Source organism: Geotrypetes seraphini, chromosome 7 (genome assembly GCF_902459505.1).
Source record: "Geotrypetes seraphini chromosome 7, aGeoSer1.1, whole genome shotgun sequence".
Taxonomy (NCBI): domain Eukaryota; kingdom Metazoa; phylum Chordata; class Amphibia; order Gymnophiona; family Dermophiidae; genus Geotrypetes; species Geotrypetes seraphini.
The window spans coordinates 75020334-75037693 of NC_047090.1; the positions used below are offsets into that span (position 1 = coordinate 75020334).

A 17360-nucleotide genomic window follows, 5' to 3' on the forward strand; every position below is an offset into this window, starting at 1 on the left:
TCTCTCTCTTTTCCCTAAGATTCTAGCTCCCCCCTCCTTTGGTTCCAGCAGCTCTTTCCCTTCCTTCCAGTTCCAGCCCCCTGTTCTGTGGATCCCAGCATTTCTCTCTCTTCAAGTCCAATACTCCTCCTTCCTGCAGGTCCAGCACTCTTTCCTTCCCTCCCAGCAGGCTAATTATCTACCTTATGCAGACAATTTGACCCCAGTGGCCTGCTCGTGGTCTTCTCTTTCCTTATGATGCAACTTCCTTATTTCAAGAAAACAGGAAGTTGCATAAGGAGGGAGATGGCAGATAGGTAGTCACGAGTAGGCTTGTGGGATTGGCCCAATTGCATAACGTATGGTGACAGTGGCAAGTGGACAGAGAGGACTCATAGAAGTGGTAACCACTTTTTTTTTTTAACCACGGTTGCAAGTTTTTTTGCGATTTCCATGGAGCGGTAAAAAGCTTTGCTCCTGCAACAACAACAGATATTCCCCCCAATTTTTATTACCTTAGGCATCCATGGTAAGTATCCATGGACAAGTTCCTGGAGGAAAAGTCCATAGTCTGTTATTGAGAAAGACACAGGGAAAGCCACTGCTTGCCCTGTATCGGTAGCATGGAATATTACTACACCTTGGGTTTTGGCCAGGTACTAGTGACTTGGATTGGCCACCGTGAGAATGGGCTACTGGGCTTGATGGATCATTGATCTGACCCAGTACAGCTATTCTTATGTTCTCTAACCCTGACTCCTACTGGGAAGCACCATAAGAATTCTCCTAAGAGTCAGTGTCATTTTCATAGTGGCAGCCATCAGTGCAGGAATGAGTGGGGTTATGCCTGCTACTAGTGTCCTTCAGACCCCATGGGTGAATTGAGGTCCTAGGAAGCTAAGGCTGGCCCTTACCTATTAGTTACATTAAGGGGTGTGGCTAGAGCTGGGGCATTGTTAACATTGCTACCCTGAGCCAGGGTTGGGAAGATTCATTAGATTGCCATGAGCTTGAGATCTACTTGGGGAAAGAGTCCATGGGGACTTTTTTTTTTTTTCTTTTTCCCATTTGAGCCTTGAGTTGGGGTTGGTAGGGGGTTGCAGAGGACTCACAAACTGGCTGGGAGGCCTCTTAACTGGAGCAGATGGCTCTTTAATTCTAAGCATGCCCTTCATGCGGACCAAGTAGGACCGAGCTATAATCTCTACCCAACTTCACCCATAAGTAAGAACATAAGCAACAGTAGCAACATAAGAACAGTAGCAAAAATCCACAAAACTGTTTGAGGACCAATGCATCAGAGGAAATCACTCTAAGTTTCAAGGCCCCCAAATTTGGAACTGCCTCCCGACTTGCTTACGTCAGACCTTTTTTAATGTTCAATTTAGGAAGGTACTAAAAATGCATCTGTTTTCATTATATTCTTGCAATGATTCATAATGTCTATGTTGCTAACCTTATTAATCTTATGTAAGCAGCAATGATTCCCAGTTGACATTTGCAATGTATAAGAAACAATATGGTCTGGTCTGGTTTGGTAAGCTGCCACTGCACAAAAGGGATTTTTCCCTGTTATCACACAAAATAACTATGGTTTTTCAGCTGTAGTTTATATTGTTAAAATGGGTCTGTTAAGCCCTTTTTTGTCTGCTTGTTATTGTAAAACCTTTCATTAATGAGCTACTTTGCATTAATTTGCAACCTAGTAGGCAATGAATGAGAAATATAAATTAATTGTGCTGGAGTGTTTACTACGAGGCTGGCCCCTTTTGCAAAACTTTGTGCAAAAGGGGTTTTCTCTGTTAAATATTATGAACATGCCAACATATTTTGCCTTTTGGCCATAATTTGTTCTGTTTAACATGCAAAGCCTATCTCATTAAAAAATAAATAAATAAATTACTCTTTACTGCATGAGGTCCTAGATTTGAAATGAAATTATTTCTATATCTGTAATCTTTTTTGCTGTACTGCCTTAACTGTCATGTAGAGCAAAGCAGTTTACAGACTTAAAAAACAGGTGGAAAAAACCTTTAATAAAATTAGACAACATCAAGTACAGTCAAACCAGTAATTTTTTTAAAGGAAAGGTGGGACTGGAGGGAAGGTGGAAGACAGAAGGGGGAAGGGAAAGCATAGTGGTCACAGACTAGAGCTCAGTCTCCTATGCACAAACAGCTCGTTGAACTAGCCAAATTTTGATGGCAGAGTTAAAATTCACTCTGAATTTCAAGAGACAAGCTATTCCAAAGGAAGGGGCAACAAAGAAAAAATTGTAACGCTTAGTATATTTGTGTTGGGCCTGTTTTGGATGTGGAAGGACCAAAGGAGCAAAGCGTGTAAGACGTGTATGGTATCATGAGAGTGCTAGAATATAAATGTGCTCCAAACTGAAAAGCCTGAAAAGCCATCAAGAGAATTTTATATTGGACCCAGAAAGATATCAGTAACCAGTGACGACTCTTCAACAAGGGTGAGGATCGATCAGTTCTAATGGCATGACAGAGGAGGCGAATGATAATATTTTGGAGAGTTTGTATTTCTTTAATTCTGTTCTTGTCTTATCCTTAAAACAATTATCAAACATGTAAATGTAACAAACTTTTCTAGATATACACAAAAATTTAGCTTTTATTTTGAACAATAACAACTGAACAGCTGAAGATGCAAAGGGCAACCAATAACAGAGAGCTCACTATTCCCTTTGGACAACATTTCAAAAGCACCACATACAAGGAGGTGTTGAACAGTTCTTAGTCCACCCAAAAAGAGACTGAAGAGAATATGGTTCAATCAATGATCTGAACAATGTCAAAACATAGAATTTCGTTTCTGCAAATTGACACTTAACGAAATAGGATAACACTTTTCAGCTACAGTGGCAAAATAATGCATGGAGGGGCATAATCGAAAGGGACATCTAAGTCCGTTTACGTCCATCTCGCAAGTCGTTCAAAGTTGAAAAGAGCCTAAGACACATTTTCGAAAGATACGTCCAACTTTTTTTTTTACTTTCAAAAATCGTCTAATTATACATCCTGCAGATCTGATCGTCCAAGCCACTAAATCGTCCGTCTTTATACCACATTTCCGTCCAACTTTCCGTCAAAGTCCAAAATGCCTAGAACAAGCCTTGTTGGACATGGGAGGGGTCTGCAAAATGATGGACTACATACCCAGACATGCCACCTAAATAGTGGGGTATCTTACAGGGCACTGCTGTGAACTTCACAAAAAGGGTGCCATGGCTTCTCCTCCCTACAGCTCCCTTATAGGTGACGGTGAGCCCCCCCAAACCACCTCCAGAATCCCCTAGACCCACTTATCTACCACCCCAATAGCCCTTATGGCTGCAGGGACCACTTATATGCCAGTAAAAATGGATTTTGGGGGTGTATAGGGCAGTGCAAGTTTCAAGTTTATTTTTAACTTAATGAATCGCTTATTAAATTTTACTAAGTGATGTACAAATTAAAACAAATGCACATGTTTAAGTATCAATGCAGTGATTACAGGGGCTTATGGGCATGGGTCCTCCTCTCTATGGATCTCTAACCCACCCCCCCAAGACGACTTAAGCTGCCTCTGGCCTGGACGACTAGGCTTTCCTATGCCAGGCGGCCAGGTGATGATGGTCTGGAGGCTGAAATTTAAAGTTGTGAATAAAATTTTTATGGGGGTGGGGGTATGGTGGTGATCACTGGGGTAGTGTGTGGGGGGTCTGAGTTATGTGTTTGCAGTGCTTATTTGGTGAGTTTGGGTGGGTTTTTGTGACTTAGACCATGTTTTACATGGTCTAAGTCACAACATCCAAGTTCCGTCGATCCTGGGCTGTATAACTTTCGGTTATACATGCTGTACGACTAAGTTTAAGCCGGCTCACATCCTGCCCAACTCCCACTCTCCCGAAACGCCCCGTTTAGCTTTAGATGTTGAGCGGCACTATGAAGGCCTAGGTCATTTAGAAATACGTCCAAAACCCATTTTTATTTTCGGCGCTTGGACTTTTTTGAGAAATGTTCATCCAAGTGCCGACTTAGGCCGGTTTTTGGACGTTTTTCTCTTTCGATTATGAGCCCCTTAGAATTTAGGAAGTTGGTTGGGCTGGGAACTTTTCAGCACCCCCTTGTACGGTTTGCAGTCCTATGGAAACCAATTACAAATACTACCCAGTTTTGAATTTGGAGACTTTCTTGCTTGGAACATACATGTTTCAGTTTTTTGAAACTAAGTACCAAAGAGTTATTCTTGCAGCAAATAAACTAAATGTATGAATTTGTTTATTCACATTGGGGTGAATTAACAATATTTGTGATGGTATATGTTTCTGACTTTGTTTGGAAACCTGGTGAAAACACACTTGTTTGTACAATATTGTCAAGACAATTTATTTTTCTAAGGGAAAATTAAATGCTGATAAAGAGAGTAATGAATTCCACTTGGTAAAAAAAAAAAAAAAATCATGAAAATAAGTCAGTCAGAGACTGTAACATTCAACAACACAGGTGAGTATTAAAGTATTACTTTTAAAAATCTAAACAAAACACTCTTATTAAACAAAGAATTCAAAGTGACCAATTGAAGAATATTCCTGCCATTATGATGAGACATCCAATGTCCTTTCCAGTATGTCCCAATTAGAGAATTTTATGGCCACTTCTTATACCCACTTTTTAAATCGTTTATGTGCAAACATTAATGCTGTCCTGAACTGTTTCCTTTATTTCAATAAAGAACATTATTCAAAATGTGAATGCAAAAATATATGTCATTACTTTTGGTGTAGTATCTGCATATTTAGCAACCTTAGACCGGCATTTATCAAGCTGTTCTAGAGGTTTTTAGTGTGGGCCATCACGGTAAAGGTTCCGACACTCGTAGAATTTCTATGAGCGTGGAAGCACTTATCTCACCTGTGATAAAAACCTCTAGGCACAGCTTAATAAAAGAGGGGGCTAATCAACTTCCAGTTCCTGTGTCAGAAGAGCCAGACCATTGCACTTTAGGTTGGAAACAAAAAATATACAGCGACAGGAAAAACATCATGTGCAGTTAGAGCACATGTGCTGCGTTTTAGTCTCTTCTGAATTAGTTTTGCATAAAATGCATTAAACATCAGTAAATACCATTTTTTATATAAACATATTTATTGCATTTAAAAAAAAATAAAAATAAAGGCCAGTATAGCAGAGCCAATACGATATGGCAATTGAAGCTGTTTTAAAAACTATCTTTCAAACAGGTCCCCTCACTTTTTGAGAAAATAATTCTTACGATAGTTTCTAGTGCAAAGAACAGACAAGAATCTTGCTATGCATCTTGGACAGTTTGTTGGTCCGTTCAACCATATCAAAAAGTACATATTGAGTCCAGTGCTAAAAACAACTTTACATTTTATCACATGATTGTAACAGTGGGCGTTGTTCACCCTCTTGGTCTTGTGTTTCATTCTATGATGAAGAAGAAATACTGATGAAAGTTTATTCCAGCTTTCCCAGGGTATCAGTGTGGGGGCATGTGATGATTCACATGAGAGGAGTTTGATCCAAGAAAACCCAGCCGCTGCTTGTTCTTCCTTTGCTCTGTCATCTAAATACGGCACAGAGTGAGAAACAGTTGAGCTTTTCCGAAGTACAGTAAATGACACAAACAGCCATCTATTCTTACCAAAATTAAAATCAGTGGCATACCTAGCGTGACACCCAGGGCTGATCATTCTTCTCCTCTACATAAATAAAATTTGTAAAAGGAGCCCTTAACCTTTTTGAAGATGTGTGTTAATAACTGAATTGTACATTTCCCCCTTTTAATTTTACTTTATGTAATGCTTAGGTATATAGTTTAGCTTCATTTAATAGTTAACCATTTAAATGTGTGAGGTGGAAACTGTTACATTATAAGCCCTCAAGGAGAAAGCAAAATACCTAATGTAGCAGAATGTAATTTGCATTGAGTTATTACCAAGAACGATATGATATTAATCCAAATTCAAAATCCAGTATCAGGCATATTGTGACTTAATACAAAATGTCACTCGTGGCTAACAGAGTAATTTTACCATACCAATAAGCCAGTGGTCTTCAATGGAAGGCCCGCAAGTCAATGGTAGTGGGAGCGGCATACTTTTGAATATTCTAATGTATGTAAATAAATTAACCCTAAAACTCAGGGTTCCTTTTATTACCGTGCGCTAACCCCCGCACTATGCGGAAAAACTAACTCCTGCACTATGATCTAGCAAGCGGCATTGTAGTGCGTGCTAAAATCGCTAGCACAGCTTAGTAAAAGGAGCCCTCAGTGTGTGCCAATGAGTAGGTGTAATTGTGTGCATGCAGTTTCCCCGGAACAATTTTTAAAGCAGAAGAATTAGCATACATTTGTCTGAACAGTTGGGCAAAGCTCTGAATGAAGAATATTTGCATAGTACAAGTGTTCATAGTTATAAAACTACCTTCTAAATGATTTCTCAAAATCATAATACGTGTCAGTAGAAAATATATATTTTGTCCTTCGGTTTTACTGTTTAGTTCAGTTCTCTGTTTTCAGCAAAGACAGTTTAGGCAATAGTGTAGCCTTTAGAGTCTCTGTTAGGGTTTTTATATAAAAAGTGTTTTAGTCTAGATTAGTTTTTTAGGTTGCAGATCAGATCAGATTAGGGCACAGATAACAGTTGAGGAAAGTCTTTGCTTAGTGTTTAATTCCTGTCCACCCTCCCTAGCTCGCACCCGCTCTATCTCTGATTTATGGGCCCTTGAATCAATTAGAAGGCTAAAAATGTAATTAGCTAATATCTATTAGCTAGTAATTATCTCTTAAGAAATAGTCTAAGAAATCCTGGGAGGGTAACCAACCAATTACAACATTACAAAATAATAATAAAAATTAAACATTACCATAGCTTAACATATAACTAGCAATCCTAGGGGATCTTAGTGTACATTTTCCAACTTCTGTAGCAACTTAAAGAAATCATCAATATTAAGATGCAGGCAGCAGTCTAGCTATTCAGTCTTTTGCACTGAGTGTAACATGTTTGATTATCTCCCAGTTGGTGAGAGATCTTATGTGTGCGCTCAGTGTAAAGAGCTCTTAACACTCAGGAAATGAGTCTGATCTCTTGAGGCTAGAGTAGCAGACTTGGAGAAGCTGAGGGAGACAAGAGAGGTCTATAGAGGAGACCTACAGGGACATTGTAGAAAAGTCCCACCTCCAGTCTGGCAGCCTCTGTGCTTCTTCGGAAGAGGGAGGTCTTCTTAAAGGAGAACATCACCCTGGTGAAGAAGAAGGCAATCCTGTAGCCAGGACCTAGCAATCAGAGGATGCAATGTCCTCTCACACCAAGGATGGGTCTTCAGAGGCTTCTGCCCAGGAGGGAAGGGTTAGGATGACTGTTATAGTGGAGATTCGATCATTAGGCATGTAAATAGCTGGGTGGCTGGTAGATGTGAGGATTGCTTGGTCACTTGCCTGCTTGGTGCGAAGGTGGCAGACCTCATGCATCACTTAGATAAGATTTTAGACAGTAATTGGGAGGAGTCTGCTTTCTAGGTACATGTGTGCAGCAATGACAGGGAAATGTGTTAGGGAGGTTCATTTTCAAAAGTGCTCCCTTTTCCATGCACAGGACCCAAAAGATAGGCAGAGCTCTGGTGTCTCAAATGCGTGGATGAGGCAATGGTGCAGGGAGGAGGGTTTTAGATTTGGTAGGAACTAGATGACATACTGGAGAAGGGGGAACCTATTCTGCAAAGATGGGCTGCACCTTAACAAGGAGATAGAGCAGGTTTAAACTAGAAACTGAGGGAAGGCTGACAGTTGCTCAAAAGAGCATGGTTCAGAATAAGTTATCTTTAAAAGATATAATCATAAAAGAGAACACAGAGCATCGCAATAGCGAGATTGCAATACAGGCCATGGTAGACCAGGTTTCCCTAAATACTGAGCAGGCTGATTTTAAAGACTGCAAATTATTCACGCCAACTGCTGAGCAAATTGTAAATAGATAGATAAACATTGTTTGAAATGTCTGAATGCAAATGTCAGAAGCCTAAGAAACAAGATGGGAGAGTTAGAATATATTGCATTAAATGAAAAGATAGATATACTAGGCATTTCTGAGACCTGGTGGAAGGAAGATAACCAATGGGACACTGTCATACCAGGGTATTTCAAGTTTATTAGGTTTTTATATACCGCCTTTCAAGGTTATCTAAGCGGTTTTACACTCAGATACTCAAGCATTTTCCCTATCTATCCCGGTGTGCTCACAATCTATCTAATGTACCTGGGGCTATGGAGGACTGAGTGACTTGCCCATAATCGGGTAGATCGAATTGGTCGAGGCATAACACTATATGTTAAGGAGGCCTTGAATTGAATGGAAGTGATCCGGGAAATTATAGACTGGTGAGTCTGATGTTGATGCCGGGCAAAATGGTAGAGACTATTACAAAGAACAAAATGACAGAACATATACATAAGCATGGATTAATGAGAGAAAGCCAACATGGATTTAGTCAAGGGAAATCTTGCATCTGCATTTCTTTGAAGGGGTGAATGAACATGTGGATAAAGATGAGCCAGTTGATATCATGTATTTGGATTTTCAAAAGGCATTTGACAAAGTACCTCGTGAAAGACTTCTGAGGAAATCAGAGTCATAAGATAGGAGGTAATGTCCTATTATGGATTAAAAACTGGTTGAAAGACAGGAAACAGAGAGTAGATTTAAATGGTCAATATTCTTAATAGACCACTTCTTTTTAACATACTTATCAATGATCTAGAGAATTGAAAAACTAGTGAGATAATTAAATTTGCTGATGACACAAAGTTGTTAAATTGCAAGAGGATTGTGAAAAATTGCAAGACCTTGTGAGGCTGGGCATCAAAATGGCAGTTAAAATTTAATGTGAGCAAGTACAAAGTGATGCATGTGGGAAAGAAGTACCTGAACTATAGCTATTTGATGCAGGGTTCCCTATTAGGAATCAATGCACAGGAAACAAATCTAGGTGTCATTATTGAGGGTACATTGAAACCCTCAGTTAAATGTGTGGCGGTAGCTAACGAAGCAAATAGAATGTTAGGAATTATCAGGAAAGGAAAACAAGGAAGCAAATGTGATAATGCACCAGTATTGTTCTATGGTTTGGCTGCACCTTGAATACTGCGTCCATTTCTGGTCACTGTATCTCAAAAAAGATATAGTGGAATTAGAAAAGGTACAGAGAAGGGCAATGAAAATGACAAAAGGGATGAAACAACTTCCCTATGAGAAAAGGCTAAAGCGGCTAGGGCTCTTGAGCTTGGAGAAGAGACGACTCAGGGTTGATATGATAGAGGTCTATAAAATACTGAGTGGAGTGGAAAGGATAGATGTGACTCGCTTGTTTACTCTTTCCAAAAATACTAGGACTAAGGCGCATGCGATGAAGCTACCAAGTAGTAGATTTAAAAGAAACCAGAGAAAATACTTCCTCACACAACATGTAATTGGAATTCGTTGCTGGAGAATGTGGTGAAATCAGTTAGCTTAACAGGGTTTAAAAAAGGTTTAGATAATTTCCTAAAAGAGAAGTTCATTGGCCATTATTGAGATGGCTTGGGAAAATCCACTGCTTATTCGTAGGTTAAGCAGCATAAAATCTATTTTACTACTTGGGATCTAGCTAGGTACTTGGGACCTGGGTTGGCCACTGTTGGAAACAGGATACTGGGCTTGATGGACCTTCGGTCTGTCCCAGTATGACAATTCTTACTGTATGTTCTTATGAATCTAGGTTTCTCTGGTTCTAAACCTGCTGTTCTAAACATTAAGATATTCTCTACTCTAAGCTTAGAATTTAAGAAATATCAATATTCTTTCTTTAGTATGATGACAAATAAAGACAATTAGGTCCATTTAGACTGTCTATTATCTTTTCCTTTTGCAGTACTAAGAGTCAACAACTGTTCCCTTTAAGTTAAGCAGGAGTCCTCCATGTACAGTCCTGCAATTAGAGGGTGCTCACATTTTTAATAGTGAAGCACAGGCAAGCTTTACAGGACTTCAGAGAACCTGCCTGTCCCTAGCAATTGAAAACACAATACTGAAGCACTGCCCTGCTGGTAGCAATGCAGTTGGAAGACTCCCACTCAACTTAGAGGAACAGTGGATCACCTTAATCTGGTTTCACCTTCGTTCTCTCAGAGGTCCTCTGTGCTTAATTCAGTCTTTCTAATAGAAAGATTTGTTACCCTAACAAGAGATGACTGAAAATATACAAGGTTAAAAGATTAGCATTAAAAAAAGTACAACGAATATTAGAAAATGGAGGACAGGGGAATATCCCGAGAGACTGAACTTGAAACAAATTCAAGAATCCAACCAGCTGACAGAAATTTTACAAACATATCAATAGCTAGATCAGTTTTTATAAAAGGTTAACAGCATTTCAGTTCTTGGCATAACACATTTTTGTATTTTACTTTTTGGTTAGTTGGTAACACAAACATGTTTGGCTGAAAACCTCAGCAGTGTATTAGGACTGAGCCAAGTTGTCTGTGAGCCAGGATTCATGGAGGTAAAGTTTTCAAAGCTATATCATGTTGTTCACTGATGTGAGGTGCATGGGCTGGAGGCTGCAGCCTGCTTTATAAATTTGGCAGGTGCTATTACAAGCCATCAGATATCAGCTAAGATCCCCGATGTGGTTTGTTCAGGTTCTAACTAGTTTGAGAAAAATCTATTTTCAGTTGGATTTGATTGTGTTTACTAAAGCTAAAATTATTTTTCAAAAAAGCAAAATATAAAATATTGATATATCAACACTAAGCATCATTAAGCTTCGTAAGTGTTCATAAGTATACACAAAAGGTATAAGCAGAGGGCCATAAGGGAGGAAAGTTGAGAAGCTAATAGCTGAATACATTGGTGGTTCGTAGTTAAATCCTTTCGTGCACACACTGTCATACTTATGTAACTCACAACATTGACACAGCTGATGTACTTGCCTGCTCTTTGAGTTCAGCAAGCTGACTAGACAGTTGCTTTACAAGGCTCATGGTTGACTCCAGCTTTTCCTGTAGGTTTCTGATTTCATTCTGTTCATTTTCTCCTTCACTACTAACAAGGGACATAGCTCGCATCCTAGGAAACCAGTCCAGGTTCTTCTCCTATATGGAAATAAAAACATAATTAAGGTTAGACTGGCTAGTTAAAAGGTTAAAGGAGACCCAAGTTTTTATGGATTCCAATATTTTATTCTTTTTTTTTTGGGGGGGGGGGGGTGGAGTTGATGATTCTATAACATCCTTCTGTTCCTGTAGGATTATCAGATCAATCAGAACCTGCTAGTTTAGAATAAAAAGAAATTAGGTTGTTACCTTGATAATATTTTTTCCAGTAGATAGGGATGGCATGCTGTTCCTACTAGTCCATTACAGGAGATACTGATCACTATTTTCAATGCATCCTCCTTCTCCCTGCTCTCTGTTGCCCCCAATCAGTTAGTTACAAAGCCAGCAACAGCCCTACAAGAAAAAACAAGAGAAGGAGAAAGAGAACCCCCCCCCTAACAAGACTTTGATCTGCTCATAAGTATTAACAAATAGCTCATAACCACACCATGGAGAGGAAAGGAGCAAACAACAAACCGTATGAAACAAAAAGCCATAAGAAACTGTGGAACTCTGGGGAAACCTATACAAAGTTTTCCAAATTACAACAACTGGTAGAAAAGTTAGAGACACAGCCTTTGAGTAGCAGCACGTCTAGACAGGCGCATCAACAGTGATGGGTGGATGGGAGGTTCAGCATACCATCATCCCTATCTACTGGAAAAGGTATTATCAAGGTAACAACCTAATTTCTTTTTCCAGTGCAATAGGGAAGGTATGCCGAACAAGGGGACGTACCTAAGCAGTTCCAGAAACCCCAGGTGGGAGATATAAGCCTGCCCTCAATAGTGAGCCACAAGCAAGCTTTAAATGTCTGAGCAGGTTCCCATAGGATGCAGCTGTCAGCTGCAGATCAAAGTCTGCTCCTCTCATGCAGGCTAGGCAGGAGCTGGAGCTGAGTAAGAACACAAAATCCTGTGAAAAATCGCAGAAATTACATGAAAAACAAAAACGAAGGCCAAGCAGGCTCCTGCAGGCTCGCTTGCAGAAGTAATAACTGACGAAGCCGCAGAGAGCAGGAAGAGGTACTGAAAAAAGCGATCAGTATCTCCTGCAACGGACTCGCAGGAGCAGGAAGCAAGACCCTTGGTTCAGCATACAAAACCTAATGCACTGGAAAGAACCAGTAATCATTATTCATAGGCACCAGGGAAGTATGGATGTGTGTGCGTGCTAGGGGAAAGGGATAATGTTCCCGTATGGCTCCCTGTGACTATGTAACAACAGAATAACTTGCAAGTGTTTAAGAAACTGTTAAAACAGCATCCATTTTGTTTGATGACGCAGACTGTTGAGGCTTCAGCACCTGGACTTCTTTATATTGTGCTGGTTTAAGTATAATGTTTTGTCTTTTTTATCATGTTACTTTGTTATCTATCTTGGATAAAGGCAGAATATAAATGAATAAACCATAAATGGTATTTCACTCCTTATCCTTACATTTTCATTCACTGTAGAGACAGGATTTCAGCTGAGAGACTTAAAGGGCCATGATCCAACAAAAGTCTAAGTCCTCTTTTGGCCTAAGACCTTAAACGTTGAAAGTAGAAGCAGGGAAAATGTCCATTATCACAAAAAACGTCCAAAAGGAGGTTTTCTTTGATAATGGCCTGCCTCTACTTTCAGCCGTTTTAAACGCCCAGACCACCACTACGTCTACACTAACACCATATAATCAACCTAAAAAAGGCCTAACTCCCAAACGCCCAAAACAAGAGCTTTTAGGCGAAGGAGGAGCCAGTCCTTCGTCTAAAAGCCGGATTCTGTAACCAGTGTCTGTCAAAAACAACACTGGTTACAGAATCCACCCCCCTACAACGATCGGGCTAGGAGAGAACCCAAGCTTTCCTGGCCCCGCCGACTACGATCGGGGCAAGAGGGAGCCATTTAGGCCACTTTTTAGATGTTTGTATTTTTTTTGATTATGAGCCTCTTAGGGTCTGATTCTATAAATGGTGCCTAGGTTAGGTGCCGCTAGGTGCACTCGTCAAGGACACTTAGCAACGCCTAACCTAAGGGCTCCTTTTACTAAGCTGTGTTAGCGGTTTTAGCGCATGCAGCATTTTAGTGCGCACTAAACCTGCACTACGCGGCTAGAACTAATGCCAGCTCAATACTGGTGTTAAGGTCTAGCGCGGGTGGCAATTGACTAAAAAATGCTTCACTAAGAACTGTAAAAAAATATTTTGACATGGTATCCTTTAGGATACTAGTTCAATCCTCCATCTTATCCACCTTAGATTACTGTAATATCACATATCTAGGGTCAACCAAGAAAACACTACAAAGACTTCACCTGGTTCAAAACGCTGCTGTACGTTTGATCTTTGGACTGAAAAAGTTTGACTATATAACCCCTTTTTACATGCAACTCAATTGGCTCCCTTTTGAAGCTAGAGTCATTTTTAAATTCAGCTGCTTCTGATATAAAGCTATTTTTGGATTATTACCATCATACTTACCTTCCCAATTAAATCCTTTCACATCAAGCAAGAACACAAGAAATTCGGGCATGTTCATGTACCCTACTCCGAAAGCCTGCCGTTATAAAAGTTTTTTAGACAAAACTCTAGCCTTTCAAGCGGGGAGAATGAACTCTTGGATGTGTTCTCTGATTGCCCATTCCCAATCTTACTATGAGTTTAGAAAATCACTGAAAACCTATCTGTTTGGTAAATGTATGCGATGACTTTGCTTTGTATCATGTTGTATTTTATTATACTGTATAGCATTGAATTCTACTGATTCCTACTGTACCTTGCATCTTCGCTGATATGCCTCAGTTCTCTTGCTGTGAACTGCCCAGATCTTCTGGTTGGGCGGTATATAAGAAATAAAATTATTATTATTTAGCACACGTTAAAGCCCTAACACGGCTTAGTAAAAGGAGCCCTACATCTATGCATAACTTAATTTTTTTTTAACCTAAATCCATGTGTAACTTAATTTTTTTTAATTGGTTAATTGGCAGGGTAATTGACCATGCTATTAAAAATCAATTAATAAATTAATTTTAAGTTACGCATGAGCCTCGTTGGAGGCTCCAGTAGATAGAACTTAAGCACACTACTGGGCACACTCTCTGGCCCTGAAATATCTAAGAAGAAGGACCGTTTAAACTAAATTAATTTATGGAGCATGTACGGTTGGGTAGACTGGATGGACCACTTGAGTTTCTATCTGCCGTCATTTACTATGTATATCTACACGGTACCTAGTGACACATAAGTCCAGGTGCCCTCTTATGTCTAATAACGCCTACCTGAAAAGTAATAATAATAATAACTTTATTCTTGTATACCGCATTACCATGGAAGTTCTATGCGGTTAACAGATGAAGAGACTGTACATTTACAGCGAAGTTACATTTTTGGCATGGTTAGGGGTGGAGAACAGGCGCCAGTAAATTAGGCTAGGTAAAACCTGTCCTAATATACCGGCGCTTACCTCAACAATGGCAAGCAATATCTAAGGATGACTAGGCACTGCTAGATGTGATTCTATAAAGGATGCCTAGGGGATGATTAAGAACCCTGCGGATTGGAGTGGTTGGGTGCTGTTTATAAAATCAGGCCCTTAAGAGTCCAACTTTACATATAAGTGGTGATCAAAACTCATACAACCAGACTCAGTTTTCACAGTATTTTAGAAAAGGCTCCAATGCAGAACCTTTTTCTAAAATAATTTCAAGAGTGCACATGTACTGGTTGGCATAAACAGCAGGAGCAGCCATTTTTGAAATATAGACATGAATACAATGAATGACACACCTGACCCCTATAATCTATTAAACACATCGCTCCCATCCCTTAATGTACTACCTTATGATCAAATAGTAAACACCACAATATGTAATTTCCAGTGACAGTGAATTACCATATTTTTCGCTCCATAAGGCACACTTTTTTCTTCCCAAAAAGTGGGTGGAAATAAGGGCGCATCTTATGAAGTGAATACCGTCTTCCCCCCCCCCTCCCCCTGGTACCTTTTGTAATCCTGGCAGTCCAGCATTTCCACTGGCAGCCTTCCACACTCCCACAGTGCTGAGTGTTGCTAAGAGGTCAGCAGAACTGCGATTGAGCCAGATCGCAGTTCAGAACAGCCCCTGTCTCGGCAGCCAGCTCCATCAGCCCGTCCACCCGGTGAAGTCATTTCCAACTTAAGCTCCTCGTCTGCCTGCCACGAGTCTCGGCTCTTTGCACCAGGCCTTTCTCTTCCCGGTGGCCCCCTTCCATCCAGTCTTCGTCTGCTGCCTCCCCTGTGCACGCATGACTGATGCTGATGCTCTAAGGCATTGGCGAGGGATGGCTGTGACCAAGTGATACCCAGGTAGAAGTTGCGTGCGGCCACCGCCGGATTTTGCCTAGTGTGCGCTGCACAGAGAAGGGGCAGCTGGACTATGAGGGTGGCAGACCTGCTGTGGAACAGCACATGGGCTGCTGGACTGTGGATCCCCCGAGCCCGCTCCTTCCTTCAGTGTTGGATAGGAGAAAGACGCTGGAAAACCGTGAGAGAGTCATACTGAGGGAGTTGAGGGGTGGGAAGCAACAGTGCGATATACTAATCTGGGGGGGGGGAGGGACGAGGGACAGGGAGACATAAGAGATGGTGGGCATGGAAGAAGAAGGGATAGAGACACAGAGGGGCAATGCTGATCAGTGGGGGAGAGGGAGGGACAGGGAGAAAGAGGATGAAATGCAGGACAGGACAAGACACACACACACACAGAAAGAAAATGCAGAATATGAGGGCAGATGTAGAAACAGGAGGGAGGAAAGGAACAGGATATAGAAGGCAGTTGTTTGTTACACAGGACAGATAAGGCTGCAGGAGGAAGATGGTGGACATGGAGAGAGAAGAAATGTGAGAAATGGACAGAAGTTACTAAAAAGAAAAGAAAAAATAATGCTTTGGCAGCTGCTTTCATGGAGTGTCTGTTTGTTTATGGTCATTTACCCTAAATCAATTGTTACATAGTAATCACATGGTCCACAATATCTGACTGAATGTGTATCCTCCTATATTGCGCTCCAGAAGCTGGCTACACCATTGAGAAGAGTTACGGCTTCAAACTGAGAGGGTGGGGTGTCCTGGCATCCGGACAACTTTTCAAAACCTGGCACTTTGTCCGGGTTTTGAAAAGCTTCCAGCTAGAAACGATGTAGATACAGCGCTGGACCTGCCACTAGGCCGGCCTGCCCTGCACCCTTTCCCGGCCTACCACTAGACCACCAGAGAGGGGACAGGGTGCAGAGCCTGGCAAGGAGTGTGGGATTGGGTGCAGATCCTGGCAGGGAGAATTTGTTTCAGAATGTTTTTTTTTCTTGTTTTCTTCCTCTAAATCTAGGGTGCGTCTTATGGGCAGGTGCATCTTATGGAGCGAAAAATACGGTAACGTGGGTTACCCATTTACCTTTATGAACAGCTATCTGAGCTATCCCCCAAAATGTACAAATGCTCACATACAAAGTTGCACCTGGTTTTAAAAAAGTGTAGATGAGTGCATATAGTTTGAATATACTTATGTAATTTATAAACTGAATGGGTACAGCGCAACTCTATTCTTCCCTCTGCCCAAACTATGTCCTTTAGTCTCTAAAGTGTGGCCCCAGGGCCGCATGCAGCCCTTGAAGTCCTCATTGTGGCCCTCAAATAATTGACCGGAATGCTCATCAAATCCTGTAAATGTGTTAATTTCAATCTTGTCCACTTGATACAGTAACTGTAAATCTCTTAAGTGTGTTACTCAAGTGTCATAGAAACAGAAAAATGAAGGCAGATGAAGGGCATATGGCCCATCAAGTCTGTTTATTCAATTCATCTACTACCCCTTCCTCTCCCTTAGAGATAAAACAAATTTTTCCTAAGCTTTCTTGAATTTAGATATAATTTTTGTCTCCACAACCTCCACTGGAAGGCAGTTGAAAGTATTCAACAGCCTTTCCATGAAAAAGTATTTTTTGAGGTTAGTTCTGAATCTGTCCCATTTCACCTTCACCCTATGCCTCCTTATCCCAGAGTTTCCTTTCAACTGAAAGAGACTCACCATATGTGTATTTATGTCATGTAGGTATTTAAACATCTCTATCAATCTCTCTTTTCCTACCTTTCGTCCAAATTATACATATTGAGATCTTTAGGTCTGTCCCTATACAGTGGCATACCTAGGGTATGTGGCACCCGGGGCCCATCATTTTTTGACACCCCCCCCCATGTAAAAA

At 40.7% G+C, this 17360-nt stretch overlaps 1 protein-coding gene across 3 annotated transcripts in view; it reads right to left on the bottom strand.

Moving 5' to 3' along the window:
- Positions 1–3987: 3987 nt before the first annotated feature.
- The window catches only part of ITPR2 (inositol 1,4,5-trisphosphate receptor type 2), a 665265-nt gene continuing 651892 nt past the window's right edge, over positions 3988–17360 (bottom strand). For all 3 annotated transcript variants that reach the window (XM_033951965.1, XM_033951964.1, XM_033951968.1), the window contains 2 exons: positions 10975–11136; positions 3988–5568 (listed from right to left, as the gene is read on the bottom strand). In XM_033951965.1, coding sequence (XP_033807856.1) covers positions 5482–5568; positions 10975–11136 — 249 coding nt within the window. In that variant the 3' untranslated portion in view covers positions 3988–5481. The remainder of the gene's footprint in view (positions 5569–10974; positions 11137–17360) is intronic.